We start from the raw sequence: 18,332 nt of genomic DNA, 5'->3' as shown, positions 1-18,332 counted from the left end.
GTCATGTGAACTTTAATGGCCATTGCCAATGCATTAGTTATCTACACTTCACACACCTAGAGCAGTAAATGTTTAGTGGCTTATGAAGGGAAATGGGCTAAATAGGAATATGCATTACTGGTTGTTGCATGTCGAAGAGTTTCAGCTTTTAACAGGCTGGCGTTACACAATTACCCTGTGACAAGTGTATTTCTGACTTTTAAAAGTACTATTGCCAGTTTAAAAGAAAACCAAAATGGTTTTGAATTCAAGTGCCAGGTTACTTTTTGATCCAATGTATGTTTGTATGAGTGTGTGCATGTGTTTGAACCTTGCCATCAATAATACAAGTGGTGCCCACTCACACTGCTGCCAAAAGTGCCTGATATTGCATTAAATGATCTCTGATAACTGGGGCATAGCTTGCATATCATTTTTTTTTTTTTTTTTTTTTAAATTTAGATTAGCCAATTATTTTTTCCAATTAAGGGGCAATTTAGCGTGACCAATCCACCTACTCTGCACATTTTTGGGTTGTGGGGGCGAAACCCACACAGACACGGGGAGAACGTGCAAACTCCACACGGACAGTGACCCAGAGCCAGGATCGAACCTGGGACCTCAGCGCCGTGAGGCGGTTGTGCTAACCACTAGGCCACCGTGCTGCCCTAGCTTGCATATCATTAACTGGAGCGGGTGTTACGGCTACCTTCAGCGCTGGTATTTGGACAGCTAAAAATAAAAGATCTTGCCCAGCTGCTTGAGGCAGTTGTTGCTGGGACTACTCCACCTTTTCAAGTAATTCCTGTGTCTGGCTTGAGGCAGTCGTTGCCAGGACTACTCTACCCTTCTACAAGTAATTCTTGGAAACTCACTTTTGTCTTTCAGAGAATTGGACAACAAAATAGTGAAGTGTTCTGACTATGATGGTCTTGTTGAACTAGCAACTATCTGTGCACTTTGCAATGATTCTTCTTTGGATTATAATGAGGTACAAATCAAATGTATAATTGCTCATCAGTTTTGCGTGGCTCTTCATATGGTAGCCAAGATCATGTACATGTCATGCATGGCTGAAAGATTGGAGGGAGGCTGGTACTGTGGAGAGATCAGATGCAAGAAGAGGATGGGTTGTGGGGAAGAAGAGAGGTGCAGGAAGAATGTCTAAAAGGCACCAGGAAGTGTGGGTGGCACGGTGGCACTGTTGTTAGCACTGTCACCTCAGCGCCAGGGACCCAGGTTCAGTTCCAACCTTGGGTGACTTGTGGAATTTGCACATTTTCCCAGTGTCTATGAGTTTCCTCTGGGTGCTCGGGTTTCCTCCCAATATCCATAGATGTGCAGGTTGGGTGGATGAGCCAAGATCAATGAGCGGGGTTACGAGTATAGGGCACGGGTGTAGGCCTAGGTAGAGTGTTCTTTTGGAGGGCTGGTGCAGACTTGCTGGGCCGAAATAGCCGCCTTCTGCACTGTAGGGATTCTATAGGTGGCCATTATTTAATGACTGGGGAGAACTGCACTGCGGCTAGATTCTATTCTTGGGAGAGCAAGGAAATGGTGGATTTTTTCTGAGAGGGAATTGCAGAGAGCAGGTTAGTATTTTGTTCATTTTTACAAAAGTTCAATTTTATGCTTAGTTCATAATTTTGAAGTGCAGATAAGGCAGATACAATCTAGGTGGTGTTTCTGCTATGGCTTGATGTATGCAAAGATGATGAAATCTCTCAAAATAATAGAGGTGGTACTGAGATGTGGCTAGTGAGATTTTCCACCCTTCAAAAGTCTGGCAAAACCTCGGAGGAGCCTGTTTCAGCCAATATTTGAGTTTTTCTAGTGTTATGGTCCCAATGTGTCTCTTTGGTATTTATGGCTGAACACTACATCTCATGTAAATTCAAACATTTCTCTGCTAACTTGGAACACATTTGTGCTGCATTATAATTTAAATTTCCAATCTGTCTTTGGCTTTGACCTTCTGAGAACTGATCACAACTTGTTACATTAACTGTGGGAGAAGCATGCTAGTTGCCATGTCTAGTGAAGTCAGAAATTGTACCAGGAAAATGTGCATCTGGTGTCAATGCTAACTTTAATTCCCATTTTCAGACTAAAGGAGTGTATGAGAAGGTTGGGGAGGCCACGGAGACTGCCCTCTGTTGCTTGGCTGAAAAAATGAATGTGTTTGACACTGATTTGAAGAATCTATCTAAGATCGAGCGTGCCAATGCTTGCTGTACTGTAAGTTTTTTTTAAAATTCCGAAGCAGTTTGCTTTTATTAAGAAAATATTATATCGGAAATTCAACTTAAAACATATATATTTTGTTTCTCCAGGTCATCAAGCAATTAATGAAGAAAGAGTTCACTTTGGAGTTCTCTAGAGACAGGAAATCGATGTCTGTGTACTGTTCCCCGAACAAACCTACTCGTTCATCTATTGGCAACAAGATGTTCATTAAGGTGAAACTTCAATACACTTAATTTTGTTCTCCACTGCTGCAGTTCATCTTCAATGCCGTCACATTGGAGACGGTGTTTATACTTGGGCATATAGGTTGGTGATATTTTCCTGAGTAGTGCCATAAACATTTCACTGAATTCCAACCTTGGTATTGTCGTGGTGACGAGTTGGAGCAGACCTGGCTGAGCCTGTTTTGTGTTGACAACCATTACTTCCTATCAATGATTAACTTCAAATGGATTGAATTAATGTTGAGCAGGCTAAGGATTGAGTTTACCAAACCCACGCTCTTGAATTGGTTTGATGGCCTACGGCCGTACAAGTCTGAAAACGCCCGATGTCATCTGAATTGGTTTGATGAAACAAATCCATAATCAGGGTGCAGACTCCCAAAGTACCATAGAGAATGGTGGGACCTATGTGATAAAGATCCTGTAACTATGTTTTGCTTTATTTCAATAGGGTGCCCCTGAGGGTGTGATTGATAGATGCACGCATATCCGTGTCGGAACCAATAAAGTACCCCTATCGGCATCCATCAAGGAGAAGATTTTGACTGTTATCAAAGAATGGGGTACTGGGAGGGACACGCTGCGCTGCTTGGCATTGGCTACACACGATAATCCTATCAAGAAAGAAGATATGAATCTAGAAGAAGCATCAAACTTCGTTACTTATGAGGTTAGTAATTGGCACAAGAAAATGTTTTAATGTTAATGTAAACTTTACACGGGTAACTACTGTTAAAGTAAATGCTGTCCATTTTATGCATAATGGAATGGCAGTCAAATGTATCCTAGTTAGAACACAAGGGATAGTCCACTTTGTAACGCACACTTTCTCTCATCATTTGCAAGCATTCGATAGTATTTGTTCCAGGCATTCCTGAAAGAATTCTAACATTCACCCCTCCCCCTTTTGTAACATGACATTGTGCTATTTGTAGAGGTCTGAGAATCTATGTGCTTCATTTACTAAATGGAATAAGGCTAGCATGTGAAATATGGTTTACTCAGCTCTAGTTTTGATTTCAATGGTATGATTGGGAGGTATTGGGAGCTGTCGTATTTGCAATGCATTAGTATCTGGAAGTTTTGTTGGATCTCCGCTTTAGACTAACAGTAGTCTTTGGAATAACACTGGAAGGCACTTAGCAATTATTCAAGGTAGATGAGAAAAAACAAAGTCCACAAACAGATTGTTCTTGTATAATATATGTCTCAACAATTCTCCAATTGCTCCGATTTCCCAGCCACACAAACGACAAGCTCTCTGGCCCATGTGTATACTCCAGGATCAAGCTGTATGATAGATTTGTAGCAAGAAAATTAACTGGTGTATGGAGGAAGGACACTAGCTGGCTGGCCTGTATCATTAAGCACCCAGGAGAGGAGGTGATGTCAACCTTGATGTCAGCACAAAATCTTAAAATATTTGGTGACATGTCCTTGGGTTTGGATGCTTAGAATATCTAGGTGATGTGCAACAAATTGTGTTTCAAGAGTAGTCGTCCATAACTTTTAAAGTAATGAAAAATGAAATGAAAATCGCTTATTGTCACGAGCAGGCTTCAATGAAGTTACTGTGAAAAGCCCCTAGTCGCCACATTCCGGTGCCTGTCCGGGGAGGCTGGTACGGGAATCGAACCGTGCTGCTGGCCTGCTTGGCCTGCTTTAAAAGCCAGCGATTTAGCCCAGTGAGCTAAACCAGCCCCTAAAACAAACAAAACAAAAATCGCTTATTGTCACGAGTAGGCTTCAATGAAGTTACTGTGAAAAGCCCCTAGTCGCCACATTCCGGCGCCTGTTCGGGGAGGCTGGTACGGGAATTGAACCGTGCTGCTGGCCTGCTTAGTCTGCTTTAAAAGCCAGCGATTTAGCCCAGTGTGCTAAACCAGCCCCTAGGTGTCCATTGCAGAATTAATTAGGAAAGTCTTGAGAGTTTGTGACAATAGAGTATGTGGACTGTTTATGACAAAGATTACTTGTGCTACCAAGTGAAAAACTAGCTGCTGCTTAAACTCTACTTAGTGGAAGAACCATCCACTAAGCAACTCTTGGACAGGCACGTGGACAGCAGTAAATTGAAGGGGTATAGGTTAGGTTGATCTTCAAAGTAGAATAAATGGTTGACACAACATTGTGGGCCAAAGGGCCTGGATTGTGCTGTACAGTTCTATGTTCTATATGCCATTGTGTGTTATGGTCTTGAGGTACATTGTATGGTTAGATGTGTTGCTCACTGGACCACCTTTAAGGAATTCTTGGTATCTTATGCCAACTTGGCGAAATCTCAAATCTGCACTTAAACTAATAATCATCTTCCTTGGGTCGACGGGATGAAAAATGAAACGGTCTCTTTGAAGTTATGCTTCTATGGTAGTGAACCGAGCAATAAAGTTGGAACTGTTCAGTTCGGCAGAACTGTAATTCTCAAGGATATTGCTGTTGATTAATTAAAGATCCACCGTTTGTGGCTGGGGCTCTTCCCATTCAACTCTAGGTAGCAATACAAAAGAATCCGTTAAAACATTTTGTTATTGGATATCTGCTTTGGAATATCAACTTCCAATGTCCACCATTACCCTCCTCAAACACTTCTTCAAATCACTACACTGAAGATATTTGAGTATTCCTTGCCAGGTAAACATTGGACTGCTTATAACAGTGCCCCATTCTGATAAACAGTCTGGTCTTGGTTGCTTAGATTCCAGGACTATGGGTCACATTTAGGGTTCCAAACACTTGGCTTTTGCCAACCTAAATTTCCTGGGTCAGCATTAATGTTATTAAAAAATTCATTTATGGGATGTGGGTGCTCTGATTAGACCAGCATTTATTGTCCATCCCTAGTTGCCCTTCAGAAGGTGGTGGTGAGTTGCGTACTTGAACTGCTGCAGTCCTTGAGATGTAGTTACACCATTGTGCTGTTAGGCAGGGTGGTGAGTGACTTGGAGGGGAATCTCCAGGTGATGGGTATCTGCAGCTCTTGTCCTTCTAGATGGTAGTGGTCGTGGGTTTGGAAGTTGTTGTCTCAGGAATCTTGGTAAGTTACTGCAGTGCATCTTATAGATGGTACACATGGCTGCCATCATTAGTCGGTGGCGGAGGGTTTGAATATTTGTGGAAGGCGGGGGAAAATTGTAGGATTCATAGCCGTTGACCTGCCCTGATAGCCACAGTATTAATGTGGATAGTCCAGTTCAGTACCTTTGCTGAATCCCCCATCATTAACATCCTGGGGGTTACCATTGATCAGGTAATGTAGATTCACCCTATTGGTAAAGAAAGTGTAATCCATATTGAACAACTAGAATTTCTACTTTTATAGCTTGCTTTGTTTGGTTTGAGTATGGTGATGGTTTTCTGTGTGCCAGACATCTCTAACCAGATAAAACATTGGTTGATTTCACCGTGGTAATTTCAGCAAAGTGGTGTACAGCACACGGTTTTACATGCCGATGTCTGTCGGGCTGAACGTATTACATAGTAACTTTTTAACCTTTGCCTTTGTTACTTTGTAAAATGCTCGTTTTATATATAACAGATTTGAAATGTTGGGTAATTAAACCATTTTTTATCGAGTGAATGAATGCATTTCAATTGAATCATAGAATAGTTAGGAGTTCGCAGCGGCTCACTGCAAGGGCTAACTTCCCCCACCATTTTCACTGTTACAAAATTGCTCATTTCATACTTGGCCATATTATTTTAACTAATCTTGGCAAAGGAAGTTATTAAAGCAGGGCAAGTAATTAGGAACTACAGTTACACTCTGCTTGGGCATGAGAAAATTCATCCAGGGCTCCTACTTCTGATTAATGATTGGTAACTCCAAGTCAAGAGCCAGCTGGCATGCATGAACAGGCAGCACTCATCAGTCTACATGGTGGAAGACACCAGTGGGATTCCAGAGCTCCAGGAGAATCAGGGGGCAGAGGCGAGTGCAGTGGCCATCACTAAGGACAAGGTTCTGGGGAAACTGAAAAGTCTGAAGTTGGACAAATCACCTGGACCGGGTGGACTGCACCCAAGGTTCTAGAAGAGATAGCTGAGGAAATTGTGGAGACATTGGTGGCGATCTTTCAGGAATCACTGGAGGCAGGAAGGGTCCCAGAGGACTGGAAAGTGGCTAATGTGACACCACTGTTTAAGAATGGAGGGAGGCAGAAGATGGGAAATTATCGGCCGGTTAGCCTGACTTCAGCCATTGATAGGATTTTAGAGTCCATTATTAAAGATGAGATTGCAGAGTAGTTAAAAGTGCATGATAAAATAGGACTGAGTCAGCACAGGCTTCGTCAAGGGGAGGTCATGTCTGACAAATCTGGTAGCATGGTGGCGCAGTGGGTTAGCCCTGCTACCTCACGGCGCTGAGGTCCCAGGTTCGATCCTGACTCTGGGTCACTGTCGTGTGGAGTTTGCACATTCTCCCCGTGTTTGCGTGGGTTTCGCCCCCACAACCCAAAGATGTGCAGGCTAGGTGGATTGGCCATGCTAAATTGCCCTTTAATTGGAAAAAATGAATTAGGTACTCTTTTTTAAAAAAAAAAGTCTGACAAATCTGCTAGAGTTCTTTGAGGAGGTAACAGGAAGTTAAACAAAGGAGAACCAATGAAAGTGATTTATTTAGATTTCCAGAAGGCCTTTGACAAGGTGCCGTATAGGAGGCTGTTAAATAAGTTTAAGAGCCCATGGTGTTAAGGGTAAGGTCCTGGCATGGATAGAGGATTGGCTGACTGGCAGAAGGCAAAGAGTGGGGATAAAGGGGTCTTTTTCAGGATTGCAGCCAGTGACTATTGGTATGCCTCGGGGGTCTGTGCTGGGACCACAACTTTTCACAATATACATTAATGATCTGGAAAAAAGAACTGAAGGCACTGCTGCTAAGTTTGAAAATTATATAAAGATCTGTGGAAGGACAGGTAGTATTGAGAAAGCAAGAGAGCTGCAGAAGGACGTGGGCAGGCGAAGAGAGTGGGCAAAGAAGTGGCAGATGGATTACAATGTTAAAAAAAGTGAGATTATGCACTTTGGAAGGAGGAATGTAGGAATTTTTCTAACTGGGGAAATGCTTAGGAAATCAGAAGCACAAAGGGACTTGGGAATCCATGTTCACGATTCTCTTGAGGTTAACGTGGAGGTTCAGTTGGCAGTTGGAAGGCAAATGCAATGTTAGCATTCATGTCAAGAGGACTAGAATACAAGACCAAGGATGTATTTCTGAGTCTGTATAAGGCTCTGGACAGACCCCATTTGGAGTATTGTGAGCAGTTTTGAGCCCCATATCTAAGGAAGGATGTGCTGGCCATGGATAGGATCCAGAAGAGGTTCACCAGAATGATCCCTGGAATGAAGAGCTTGTCGTTTTGAGGAAGGATTGCGGACTCTGGGTTTGAGTTCAGCAGGATGAGGTGGGATCTTATTGAAACTTGCAGGATACTGCGAGGCCTGGATAGAGTGGACGTGGAGAGGATGTTTCCACTTGTAAGAACAACTAGAACCAGAGGACACGATCTCAGACTAAAGGGATGATCCTTTAAAACGGAGAGGAGGAGGAATTTCTTCAGCCAGAGGGTGGATGAATCTGTAGAACTCTTTGCCGCAGAAGGCTGTGAACATAGAACATACAGTGCCGAAGGAGGCCATTCGGCCCATCGAGTCTGCACCGACCCACTTAAGCCCTCACTTCCACCCTATCTCCGTAACCCAATAACCCCACCTAGCCTTTATTTATTGGTCACTAAGGGCAATTTATCATGGTCAATCCACCTAACCTGCACATCTTTGGACTGTGGGTGGAAACCAGTGCACCCGGAGGAAACCCACGCAGACATGGGGAGAATGTGCATACTCCGCACAGACAGTGACCGAGCGGGGATTAGAACCTGGGACCTATGTGTTACGGTCTTATCAAACAACATTCTGCAGGACAGAATACTGTTATTGCTTGAGATCTATTGGTGATTTTTATTTAATAGTGTAGCCCTGTCAGACAAGTTCAACAATGTTTCTGCGTTAAGCTAGGACTTTGGGCTAGAAGCAGTTTGGGAATCCAATTGGCCTCAATATGCCGACAAATAGGAGTTAAAGTACATTTATTTTTAAAAATTCCCTTTGTTCAGACATCATAAAGCTCCTAATGTATTAGTATGTGTTGGTAATTTCTGGAGAAATGTTGCAGAATGTTTTTTTTAAAAATTACAACACTCTCCCATTCCAGGTTGGTCTGACGTTTGTGGGGTGTGTTGGTATGCTTGATCCACCACGACCGGAGGTAGCTGCTTCAATCAAGATGTGTAGATATGCTGGCATCCGTGTCATCATGATCACTGGCGATAATAAAGGCACCGCTGTAGCCATTTGCCGTAGAATTGGTATCTTTGGAGAACAGGAAGATGTCGGTAAAAAAGCTTTCACTGGCCGTGAATTTGATGACCTATCCCCAGCAGAACAGAGAAATGCTTGCTTGACTGCTCGCTGCTTTGCCCGTGTAGAACCATCCCACAAGTCTAAGATCGTGGAGTTTTTGCAAGCGTTTGATGAAATCACAGCCATGGTAGGAACATGTACTTCATGCTCTAATCATTCTTGCATTAATTATTTTAATTTGGATTTTTCTGAAATGCTTTTGGGAGCTATGGCAAAGATGACTCCTGCTCTGGTTCCATGGGTCATTGTTTTCTTTGTTGTAAATAACTTATCTGCCTTCATGGTTTGGAGAGTTAGTTTTAAACAAGTTTACCAGACGCGCCACAATTGATATTTTTCCCATTAAACTGCAAGTTATTATGCATTATCATGAAAATTAAGTATTGCTCTTCCTCCATCCCTTAAATCTGCACTGCTGAGGAGGATCGACCCTTTTAACACAGTGGCTTCCAGCAAAATAATACATTTTGTATACCCGTTTAGTGTATAAGATGTGTTGGCTATTTCAGGGTGATGTGTCAACGCATGTACTCAGTTAATGTGTTGACGTTATTAGTTCATGGGTTTCTTGATGACTCAGCTGTTTGTGCATGAGCCTCAAAGACCAGGTGGATCCTTGGTCTGTGAGATTTACATGTCACAGCACCGGTGCTGCTGTTGTCCTCCATGCCATGAGATTAAGGAAGAGAAATTGGGCCAAAGATCCCATTCCTGATTTCCAAGCAGTAATCCCTGATTCTTAGATGTTGGGGGAAGGAAATTTTGGGCTCCTTTTTAAAAAAAAATAAAAAAAATAAAGAGAATTGGGTATTATAAGACAATTTTTTTAAGTGTAATGTATTGCTGCATCAGTTTCCTGGAACATATTTTTGGGCCACTGGCCACTGAAATAACAGCTTACTCTAGCATTGAGGTGCGAATAAGGCATGCTAACGAAAGGAAACTTTTAACATCTGATTGCTAGCTTCCATGAAGCTGGTTCTAAACTTGCTGCCCCAGTGTCAAACTAGTGTTATGGATTGATTATCCATTATTTGGATTCGTAATGCAGAGGCGCAGGTTAAAGCTCTGGGGTCCCAGGTTTGAATCCCACCATTGCAGATGATGAAATTTGAATTAGGGATGGTCAACAAATGCTGGCCCAGCCAGTGACAGCCACACCCCAAAGAATGAATTAAAAAAACATTTAATATCTCTTCAATTAAATCTTCTATATCTTAAAATCTGTGGTATCAGTCCAATACAACTGGCAAAGGAAGAAACTTGAGAACTGATGTATGTGGAGAAGGTAGTGAAGAAGGTATTCGGCATGTTTGCCTTCACCACCCGGGAAATTGAGTATAAAAATTGGCAAGTCATGCTGTAGCTGTATAGAAACTTAGTTAGGCCACACTTGGAAGATAGTGTTCAATTATGGTTGCCACATTACCAGAAGGATGTGGAGGCTTTGGTGAGGGTGTAGAAGATGTTTATCAGGATGTTGCCTGGTATGGAGGGCATTAGATGTGAGGTTAGGTTGGATAAACTCGGTTTGTTCTCACTGGAATGACAGAGGTTGAGGGGCGATCTGATAGAAGTCTACAATATTATGGGGCATGGACAGAGTGGATAGTCAGAAGCTTTTTCCCCAGAGTGGAGGGGTTAATTACTAGGGGACATAGGTTTACGATGCGAGGGGCAAAAGTTGAGGAGATGTGAGAGGGAAGTTTTTTTTACACGGAGGGTAGTGGGTGCCTGGAACGCGCTGTTGGTGGTTGAAGCAGTTACAGTAGTAACATTTAAGTCTTGACAAATACATGAATAGAATGGGAATAAAGAGATATGGACCTCCCGGGAGTGTAGAAGGTTTTAGGTTAGACGAGCAGCATGGTCAGCGCAGGTCTTGGAGGGCTGAAGGGCCTGTATGGTTCTTTGTTCTTTGTTCATTTCTCTTTCTTGCCCATCTCCTTTTGTCATTGTATCCGATTTAATTTAAAATTTAGGTTAAGCGTGTACGTGTATTTCTGAAGAGGTAAATAATAGAGGGCAAGTTGGTCATTTCAGAGGAAGAGATTTGTGTAACCATGACACCTAACTTAAAGGGCCAAAGCTACTCCACTTCGGCAGGTATTTCTCTGGTGCTCATGTCCTTCAGAGTCACACTAGCAAACTGTTCAGTCAATTTCCAGCCACATCTAGTCAGGGAGCCACTTTCAGTTCACTGCTGCTAAAAATGTTGTTGTAATACTAGGTTTAAGATTCAGTGATCAAATTTATCATACATTGGTAAATAATTCTTTACTTGTTAGAGAATTGTTTACATTGTCATAAAACATCTCTGGCCTAACTGAAATAAAGGCAATAATGCCCGATTTATTTCAAAATCCTGTTTGCTCAGATATTTTGCTCCATTTTGGCCTTTGCAGCACTCAAACCCTATAGGAAGCTGCCTTCAATCATATTTGCCTTTTAGATGTTTGCTTGAAACTTTCAAGCAGTTAATGTTGCATATTATTGTGAAACAAAATATTTCCTGAACTCAACCATTTTCAAGTATGCTTGTCACCGAGTATTGTTTTTTCCTGGCCTTTAGACTGGTGATGGTGTGAATGATGCTCCTGCCCTAAAGAAGGCAGAAATTGGAATTGCCATGGGATCTGGTACTGCTGTGGCAAAATCTGCCTCTGAAATGGTCCTCGCCGACGACAACTTCTCCACAATTGTAGCTGCAGTGGAGGAAGGCCGTGCTATCTATAACAACATGAAACAATTTATTCGCTACCTCATTTCTTCCAATGTTGGAGAAGTAGTCTGGTAAGTAAGAGGTCCTGTTAAATGCAGTCATTCCAAGTTCTGATTAATATTCCTTCCATGAGGAAAATGTTACATTGAAAAGCAATAGTGTTAAAATAATGGAAACCAATACAGGAACTGTAATAGTTTACTAAAACTAGCATAGAGGAATGTCTTGCTTAGCAAATACAATTTATTCTGTAAAGATGTTAGTATGTCTTTCGTCTCATTGACCAGGTCCTGCTTGAGATTCTATTGTTAAAACTCAAAATGCCTGGTAAAACAAAATGAGTAGTAGCGATTTACCCAAGGGCAGTTCTTCTGCTAATTTCTGCACACCTTAAGGTCTTGTTCTTTTCCCTTCAGTTCTTAAGGAGCTTCCTATACCTACTTAGCATCAGTACTCCAAAATGAGCTCTCCCATTGGGATGTCTCCACTTGAACTGGGCTGGGACCGGTGTCATGGCAATCGTATAACTAGGACTGTGGACGAAGCTTGGGGGTGAGATCCAAAGGAAAAGGTCAAGGCATCAGAACAGTCTAGTGATGTGATTAAAGATGGGCAGAGTGGGACAGGAAGGGACAGTTTTAACAAAAAAATGTACATTGATGAATAAAATAATTGCAGAGAATCAAGGTTTAAAAAAAAAAGAAATTAAATATTTATCTGAATGCATGAATTATCTGCAATAATGTAGATGAGCTAATGGCACATTTCAGAAAGGAAGAATGACAAAGGAGGAGAGGTAAAGAATGATATAAGGACATCAGTGATCGAGGATCTGACCCAAAACGATCATTTGTAGAATCAGGTGGAAATTAGCAAGAGGCAGAAAACACTGGTGGGAAGTAGTTTATAGACCCGAATAGTTATACTGTTCGGCAGAGTATTAAACAAGAAGTTATTAGAGCTTGTAACAAAGGAAATGAAATAATTGTGGAAAAGTTGATTGGTGAGAGTTATCTAGAAGAGGGCAGCATGGTAGCCCAGTGGCTAGCACAGTTTTTTTTTTTTTTCACTGCTCCAGGGTCCCAGGTTCAATTCCTGGCTTGGGTCCCCGTCTATGCAGAGTCTGCACGTTCTCCCCTTGTCTGCGTGGGTTTCCTCCGGTTCCCTCCCACAGTCCAAAGATGTGCAGATTAGGTGAATTGGCCATGCTAAATTGCCCTTGGTGTCCAAAAAGGTTGGGATGGTTTACTGGGTTATGGAGATAGGGTTGAGGTGTGGGCTTGGGTAGGATGCTCTTTCCAAGGGCCGGTGTAGACTCGATGGGCCGAGTGGCATCCTTCTGCACTGCAAATTCTATGTAGAATGTTTTCATGACAGTTTCTTGGGTCAGCACACTATGGAACTGACTAGGGATAAAGCTATTTTGGAACATCCCTGTTAAGAAGAGCAAGAGGCAGAAGATGGAAAATTATAGGCCAGTTAGGCTGACTTCTGTCATTGGTAAGACTTTGGAGTCCATTATTAATGTTGAGATTGTGGATTACTTGGAAGTGCATGACAAAATAGGACTGAGTCAGCACAGCTTTGTCAAGGGGAGGTCATGTCTGACAAATCTGTTAGAATTCTTTGAGGAGGAAAGAAGGAAATTAGGCAAAGGAGAACCAGTGGATGTCAACTATTTAGATTTCCAGAAGACCTTTGACAAGGTACTGTATAGGAGGCTGTTAAATTTAAGAGCCTATGGTGTTCAGGGTAGATACTGGCATGGATGGAGGATTGGCTGACTGGCAGAAGGCAGAGAGTGGGGATAAAGGGGTCTTTTTCAGGATGGCTGCCGGTGACTAGTGGTGTGCCTTTGGTTGGTGTTGGGGCCACAACCTTTCACGGTATACAATAACAATCTGGAAGAAGGAACTGAGGGCACTGTTGCTAAGTTTGCAGATGATACAAAGCTATGCTGAGGGACAGGTAGTATTGAGGAAGCAGGGGGCTGAAGAAGGACTTGGACATGCTAGGAGAGTGGGCAGATGGAATACAATGTGGAAAACTGTGAAGTTATGCACTTTGGTAGGAAGAATGGAAGCATAGACTATTTTCTAAATGGGAAACGGCTGAGGAAATTAGAAGCACAAAGAGACTTGGGAGTCCTAGTTCAAGACTCTCTTCAGGTTAACATGCAGGTTCAGTTGGCAGTTGGGAAGGCAAATGCAGTGTTAGAATTCATGTCGATAGGGCTAGAATACGAGAGCAGGGATGTCCTTCTGAGGCTGTATAAGGCTCTGGTCACAACCCGTTTGGAGTATGGTGAGCAGTTTTGTGCCCTGTATCTAAGGATGGATGTCTTTGAAGGATCGAGAAGAGGTTCACAAAAATGATCCCCGGAACGAAGAGCTTGTCATATGAGGAGCTGTTGAGGACTCTGGGTCTGTACTCATTGTAGTTTAGAAGGATGAGGGGAGATCCTATTGAAACTTGCAGGATACTGAGAGGTCTATAATGGACATAGAGAGGACGTTTCCGCTAGTAAGATGAACTAGAACCCGGCCTCAGACTGAAGGGATGCTTTAAAATTGAGATGAGGAGGAATTTCTCCAGCCAGAGGATGGTGAATCTGTGGAACTCTGCTGAGGAGACTTTAATTTTTCCTACAGTCTTGATGAGGTGCTGTCTGTACACCAGGGTATTGTCAAGAGTGAACCTAGCAGGGTGAGGATCATGCTTCAGTCTTGTCGTCATCCAGGGTGAAGATTAGTTCCCTCACGGTGCTGGTGTTTTGAAGGTGGAATTTGCGAGAGGCTGTTTTACTGGTCCTTGTTTTTGAGCACCAGCCCTTGTGCTGTCATTTACTGTGTCTTCCAGCTTTCAACGAGGAAGGAGCACATGATTAGGCCCTTGCATTAACCACTTTTATTGAAAATGGTTTTCAAAGAAATCTTAAAACTGACAATTTTCCTCAATTGGCCTCACTGCAGCACATGTTAGTGTGACAAATTGGCCTATTTTGTCAACTCCAAACATTACTTCAAAGTAAGCCAACCCGATAAGATAAAATGTACATTTTTAAAAAAAAATTCTTCAAAGGATGGTAGATTATATTAAATGTTGACCGGATTAAGTTGTGGGACCAAACGTTATTAAAGACGTAAAAATATACAGTTGGAATGCTAGAGTCGGAGCATTCCAGTGGCCAACTGGACCATAAATAGTTTTTCCTGATCCTTCATCTAGTTTTTCTTTGCTTATTCAGTCCAGATTCTTTTTTGTAATGAAGTACTATTTGCCGTAATAGATTTTATGATCTATTAATTCATGACCTTCACATCTCGCTTGATCATCACTGTGGTACCACTGTTCTATTTAATACTTGTCCCCCTTTGTGTCTGCTTCGCTGACTACATTTTTCTCATGAGAGCTTGGAGGTGATGCTCCCCAATGCCCAGTTGTTTTCTCATTTGGGGCAGGAGACTTTGAAAAGAGGTCTAGATTGCAGCTCTGGCTGATTTAACTACCCCTGCCACCATCCCCGTTTCAGCAGCGATCAGTTCAACTTGTATCAGGCCACATATCGGAGGCCGGTAGAAGCTAAGATTTTGGACAAACTTAATGCGTCATTGGGAAGCATTATTTTGCACATCTTTGCCTTGAACTGCATCTGTCAACCATAAATGATCAAAATCTTTCTGAATCTGATTACTTTGTTCTTTTTTTTTGAGTCCTGCTTCAAGAGATTGATTCATTAATGTCAGCACCCCCTGATGCCTGGAGATTAAAATTCATAACTTCCTTAAATCTTAAAAATGTCTTTAATTTTTTTTGTTACTATAATTGTAATTAATGGTCTATCGTAAAGCAATAACTGATGTAATCCAGAATTTGAGAACCTCAGAATCTTTACAGCGCAGACAAAGGCCATTCGACCCATGTCTGCACAACGTTTTCAATGTGAGAAATTCGCCTAATGCTAATCCCCTGCCTTCTCCCCTAACACTCCACATTCTTCCTTTATAGATAGCCTAAATTCCCTTTCCAGTCTTGAGTAAACCGGCCTCCATTGCACAAGCACATTCCAGACTCCATATATCACTCGCCAACTAATGAGAGAATTTTGTTCTAAACATTGACATGATACGTGAAAGTGGCTTGAAAGTATATACACTTAAAATGAAGATGAGGTTCTAATTAGTTTGTCAATTGGAAAGCTTGGCCTGTTCTGAAATTAACCTTGTTATTCAAAGTTTAATCCTGACATAGTCAGGTTTCTTAGAGACAAAAGCATATTCTTTTATCCTGATTCACAGCAGGTGGGCCAGGTAAGATGTGTTTCAGCTTTGAGTGGAAATAGAGTGCACGTTTTGAGGAAAGAGAGAGGCGGGCGAGACTTTGGGGGGGGGGGGGAGTGAAAGAGGCGGACCCAACAGGAATGGAAGTGAACGGGGAGGGGGGAGGGAGAGAGAGAGAGAGAGTGAAAGAGGCGGACCCAACAGGAATGGAAGTGAGCTGGGGGGGGGGGGGGGGGAGAGAGAGAGAGTTTGCCATGACCAGAGGGACCGGGGGGGGGGGGGGGGGGGGGGGGGAGGAGAGAGAATGGCATCACAGGAAAACCATAAATTCATTGGTCGGTAATCTGCTAATTTGAATTACTTGTTCTAAATTGCTTACCGATTAAAGGTAAATAGGAGAAATATTTTACAGCTTAGATACCAGTCAGAATGTTTAAAGTACAAATTAAAACCTAATTCAGTAAAATAGAGATGCAGGGCCGTGCAATTTGTTGTACCTGCATTATGTGGGAGCTGGTGGACCGTACTGTGGTTCTGAGTGGCCACGCCTTCAGCAAGTGTTGGTTGCTCAACGAACTCCAGCTCAGTGTTGTTGAGCTGTGAGCTTCGGAACCTACGACACCTCGGGTAGGGGAAAAGTTCTTTCAGGAGCCAAGTCACACCCCTTGGATTAACTACTTTGAATTCCGCCAGTGGTCAGGACAGGAGGGTGTGACTCCAGTGAGGTAGGTAGAGGGATCCAGGAGGTAGGGTTTCAAGAGCCTCAGCCCATGTGCTTGTCCAATAGGTTCGCGATTCCTGCTCCCTGCGTGGTCAAGAGCGGGGACTGCAGGGAGGATTAGTAAACTGATCATATTTAAGTGAAGGTAGAAAAGAGAAGTGTAGTCTTAATCAGGGATAGTATAGTTGGGGGAATAGACACTGTTCTCTATAACCAGGATTATTATTTTTTTAAATTTAGAGCACCCAATTTTTTTTTTGTTCCAATTAAGGGGCAATTTAGCATGGCCAATCCACCTAACCTGCACATCTTTGGGTTGTGGGGGTGAAGCCCACGCAGACACGGGGAGAATGTGCAAACTCCACACGGACAATGACCCAGGGTCGCGATTCGAACCCAGGACCTCAGCGCTGCAGTCCCAGTGCTATCCACTGCACCACATTCCGCCCCCCTCTCTATAACCAGGATTGAGAGTCCCAAAAGTTGTGCTGCCTACTTGGCGCCAGGGTTCGGGGCATCTCATCTGGGCTGCAGAGGGAGTAGGAGGGGAAGATCCAGTTGTCATGGTCCACCTAGGTACGCACAATATAGGTAGAACAAGGATAGAGGTTCTGCTGAGGAAATGTGAACAGTTGGGCACAAAATCCAAACACTGAATCAAAAAGGTGATAAACTCCAGATTATTACCTGAGCCATTAAATAATTGGCACAGGGCCAATAAGATTAAAGAGGTAAATACTTGGCTCAAAGATTGGTATAGGAAAAAATGAGTTTAAATTCAGGGACATTACTGGGGAAGGAGTGAGCTGCTCCATTGGACAGTTTCACCTGAATCATGCTGGGACAAGAGTCTTGGTGACTCGCATAACTAGGGCTTTAAACTAAATAGGTTGGGGGCGGGGAGGGGGGTGTTCAGTTGCTCAAAAATTAGAAAATCCAAGTTAAAGGAGAACGTAAGAGTATAGGTTAGTGTTGAACCTGATTGTTACCAGAAAATAAAAGGAAGGGACAGAACAAGTGAACGGCATATCGCACCAAGGAATCATACAAGAGTGGGGGAATTTAATAATAGAACAAACAAAGGCATTGTATCTGAATGCACAAAGCATTCAGAATAAGATTAATGAGTTGACAGTGCAAATAGAGACAAGGGGGTATGTTTTTTTTTTGTGGCGATAACTGAGATATAGTTACATGAAGACCAGGTCTGGGAGTTGAATATCCAAGTGTACTCCGTATTAGTGAAGGATAAACAAAAAGGCAAAGGAGGTGATGTAGCTTTGCTAGTAAAGGAAGAGATCTGCTGTCGTGAGAAATGATATAAGGACTGGCAATCAAGGTGTGGAATCAGTCTGGATAGAAATAAGAAATGAAGTCCCTGGTAGGAATAATCTATAGGTCCCCAAACAGTAGTTCTGCAGTCAGGCACCATATAAACCAGGAAATACTGAGGGGTTGTAAGAAATGTATGGCAATGATCATGGGTGGCTTTAATACACATATAGACTGGATTAATCAAATTGGCACGGGAAGCCTTGAGGGAGTGTTCATTGAATGTATGAGAGATTGTTTCTCTGAGTTCGAGCAATATGTTGCTGAGCCAACCAGAGAGCAGGCTATTCTGGATTTGGCATTGTGTAATGAGGGATTAATTAATGATCTCCTAGTTAAAGATCCTCTAGGGAATAAAAACAGAGATGGAAGAAAAATTACTTATCTCAATGGGTCGTGAATCTGTG

General features: G+C 42.6%; 1 protein-coding gene across 2 annotated transcripts in view; it reads left to right on the top strand.

The window, feature by feature from the left end:
• The window catches only part of LOC119961795 (sarcoplasmic/endoplasmic reticulum calcium ATPase 2), a 113,644-nt gene that overhangs the window by 78,155 nt on the left and 17,157 nt on the right, over window positions 1-18,332 (top strand). For both annotated transcript variants that reach the window (XR_005459744.1, XM_038789131.1), the window contains exons 10-15: window positions 868-970; window positions 2,086-2,217; window positions 2,313-2,438; window positions 2,902-3,120; window positions 8,662-8,997; window positions 11,443-11,663. Coding sequence is in view for 1 of the 2 variants with exons in the window: in XM_038789131.1 (XP_038645059.1) it covers window positions 868-970; window positions 2,086-2,217; window positions 2,313-2,438; window positions 2,902-3,120; window positions 8,662-8,997; window positions 11,443-11,663 (1,137 nt within the window). In the remaining variant the exon portion in view is untranslated. The remainder of the gene's footprint in view (window positions 1-867; window positions 971-2,085; window positions 2,218-2,312; window positions 2,439-2,901; window positions 3,121-8,661; window positions 8,998-11,442; window positions 11,664-18,332) is intronic.

This window comes from Scyliorhinus canicula, chromosome 1 (assembly GCF_902713615.1).
Source record: "Scyliorhinus canicula chromosome 1, sScyCan1.1, whole genome shotgun sequence".
NCBI lineage: Eukaryota > Metazoa > Chordata > Chondrichthyes > Carcharhiniformes > Scyliorhinidae > Scyliorhinus > Scyliorhinus canicula.
Note: the sequence above shows the minus strand (reverse complement) of the source record. Positions and strands in the feature narration are given on the sequence as shown.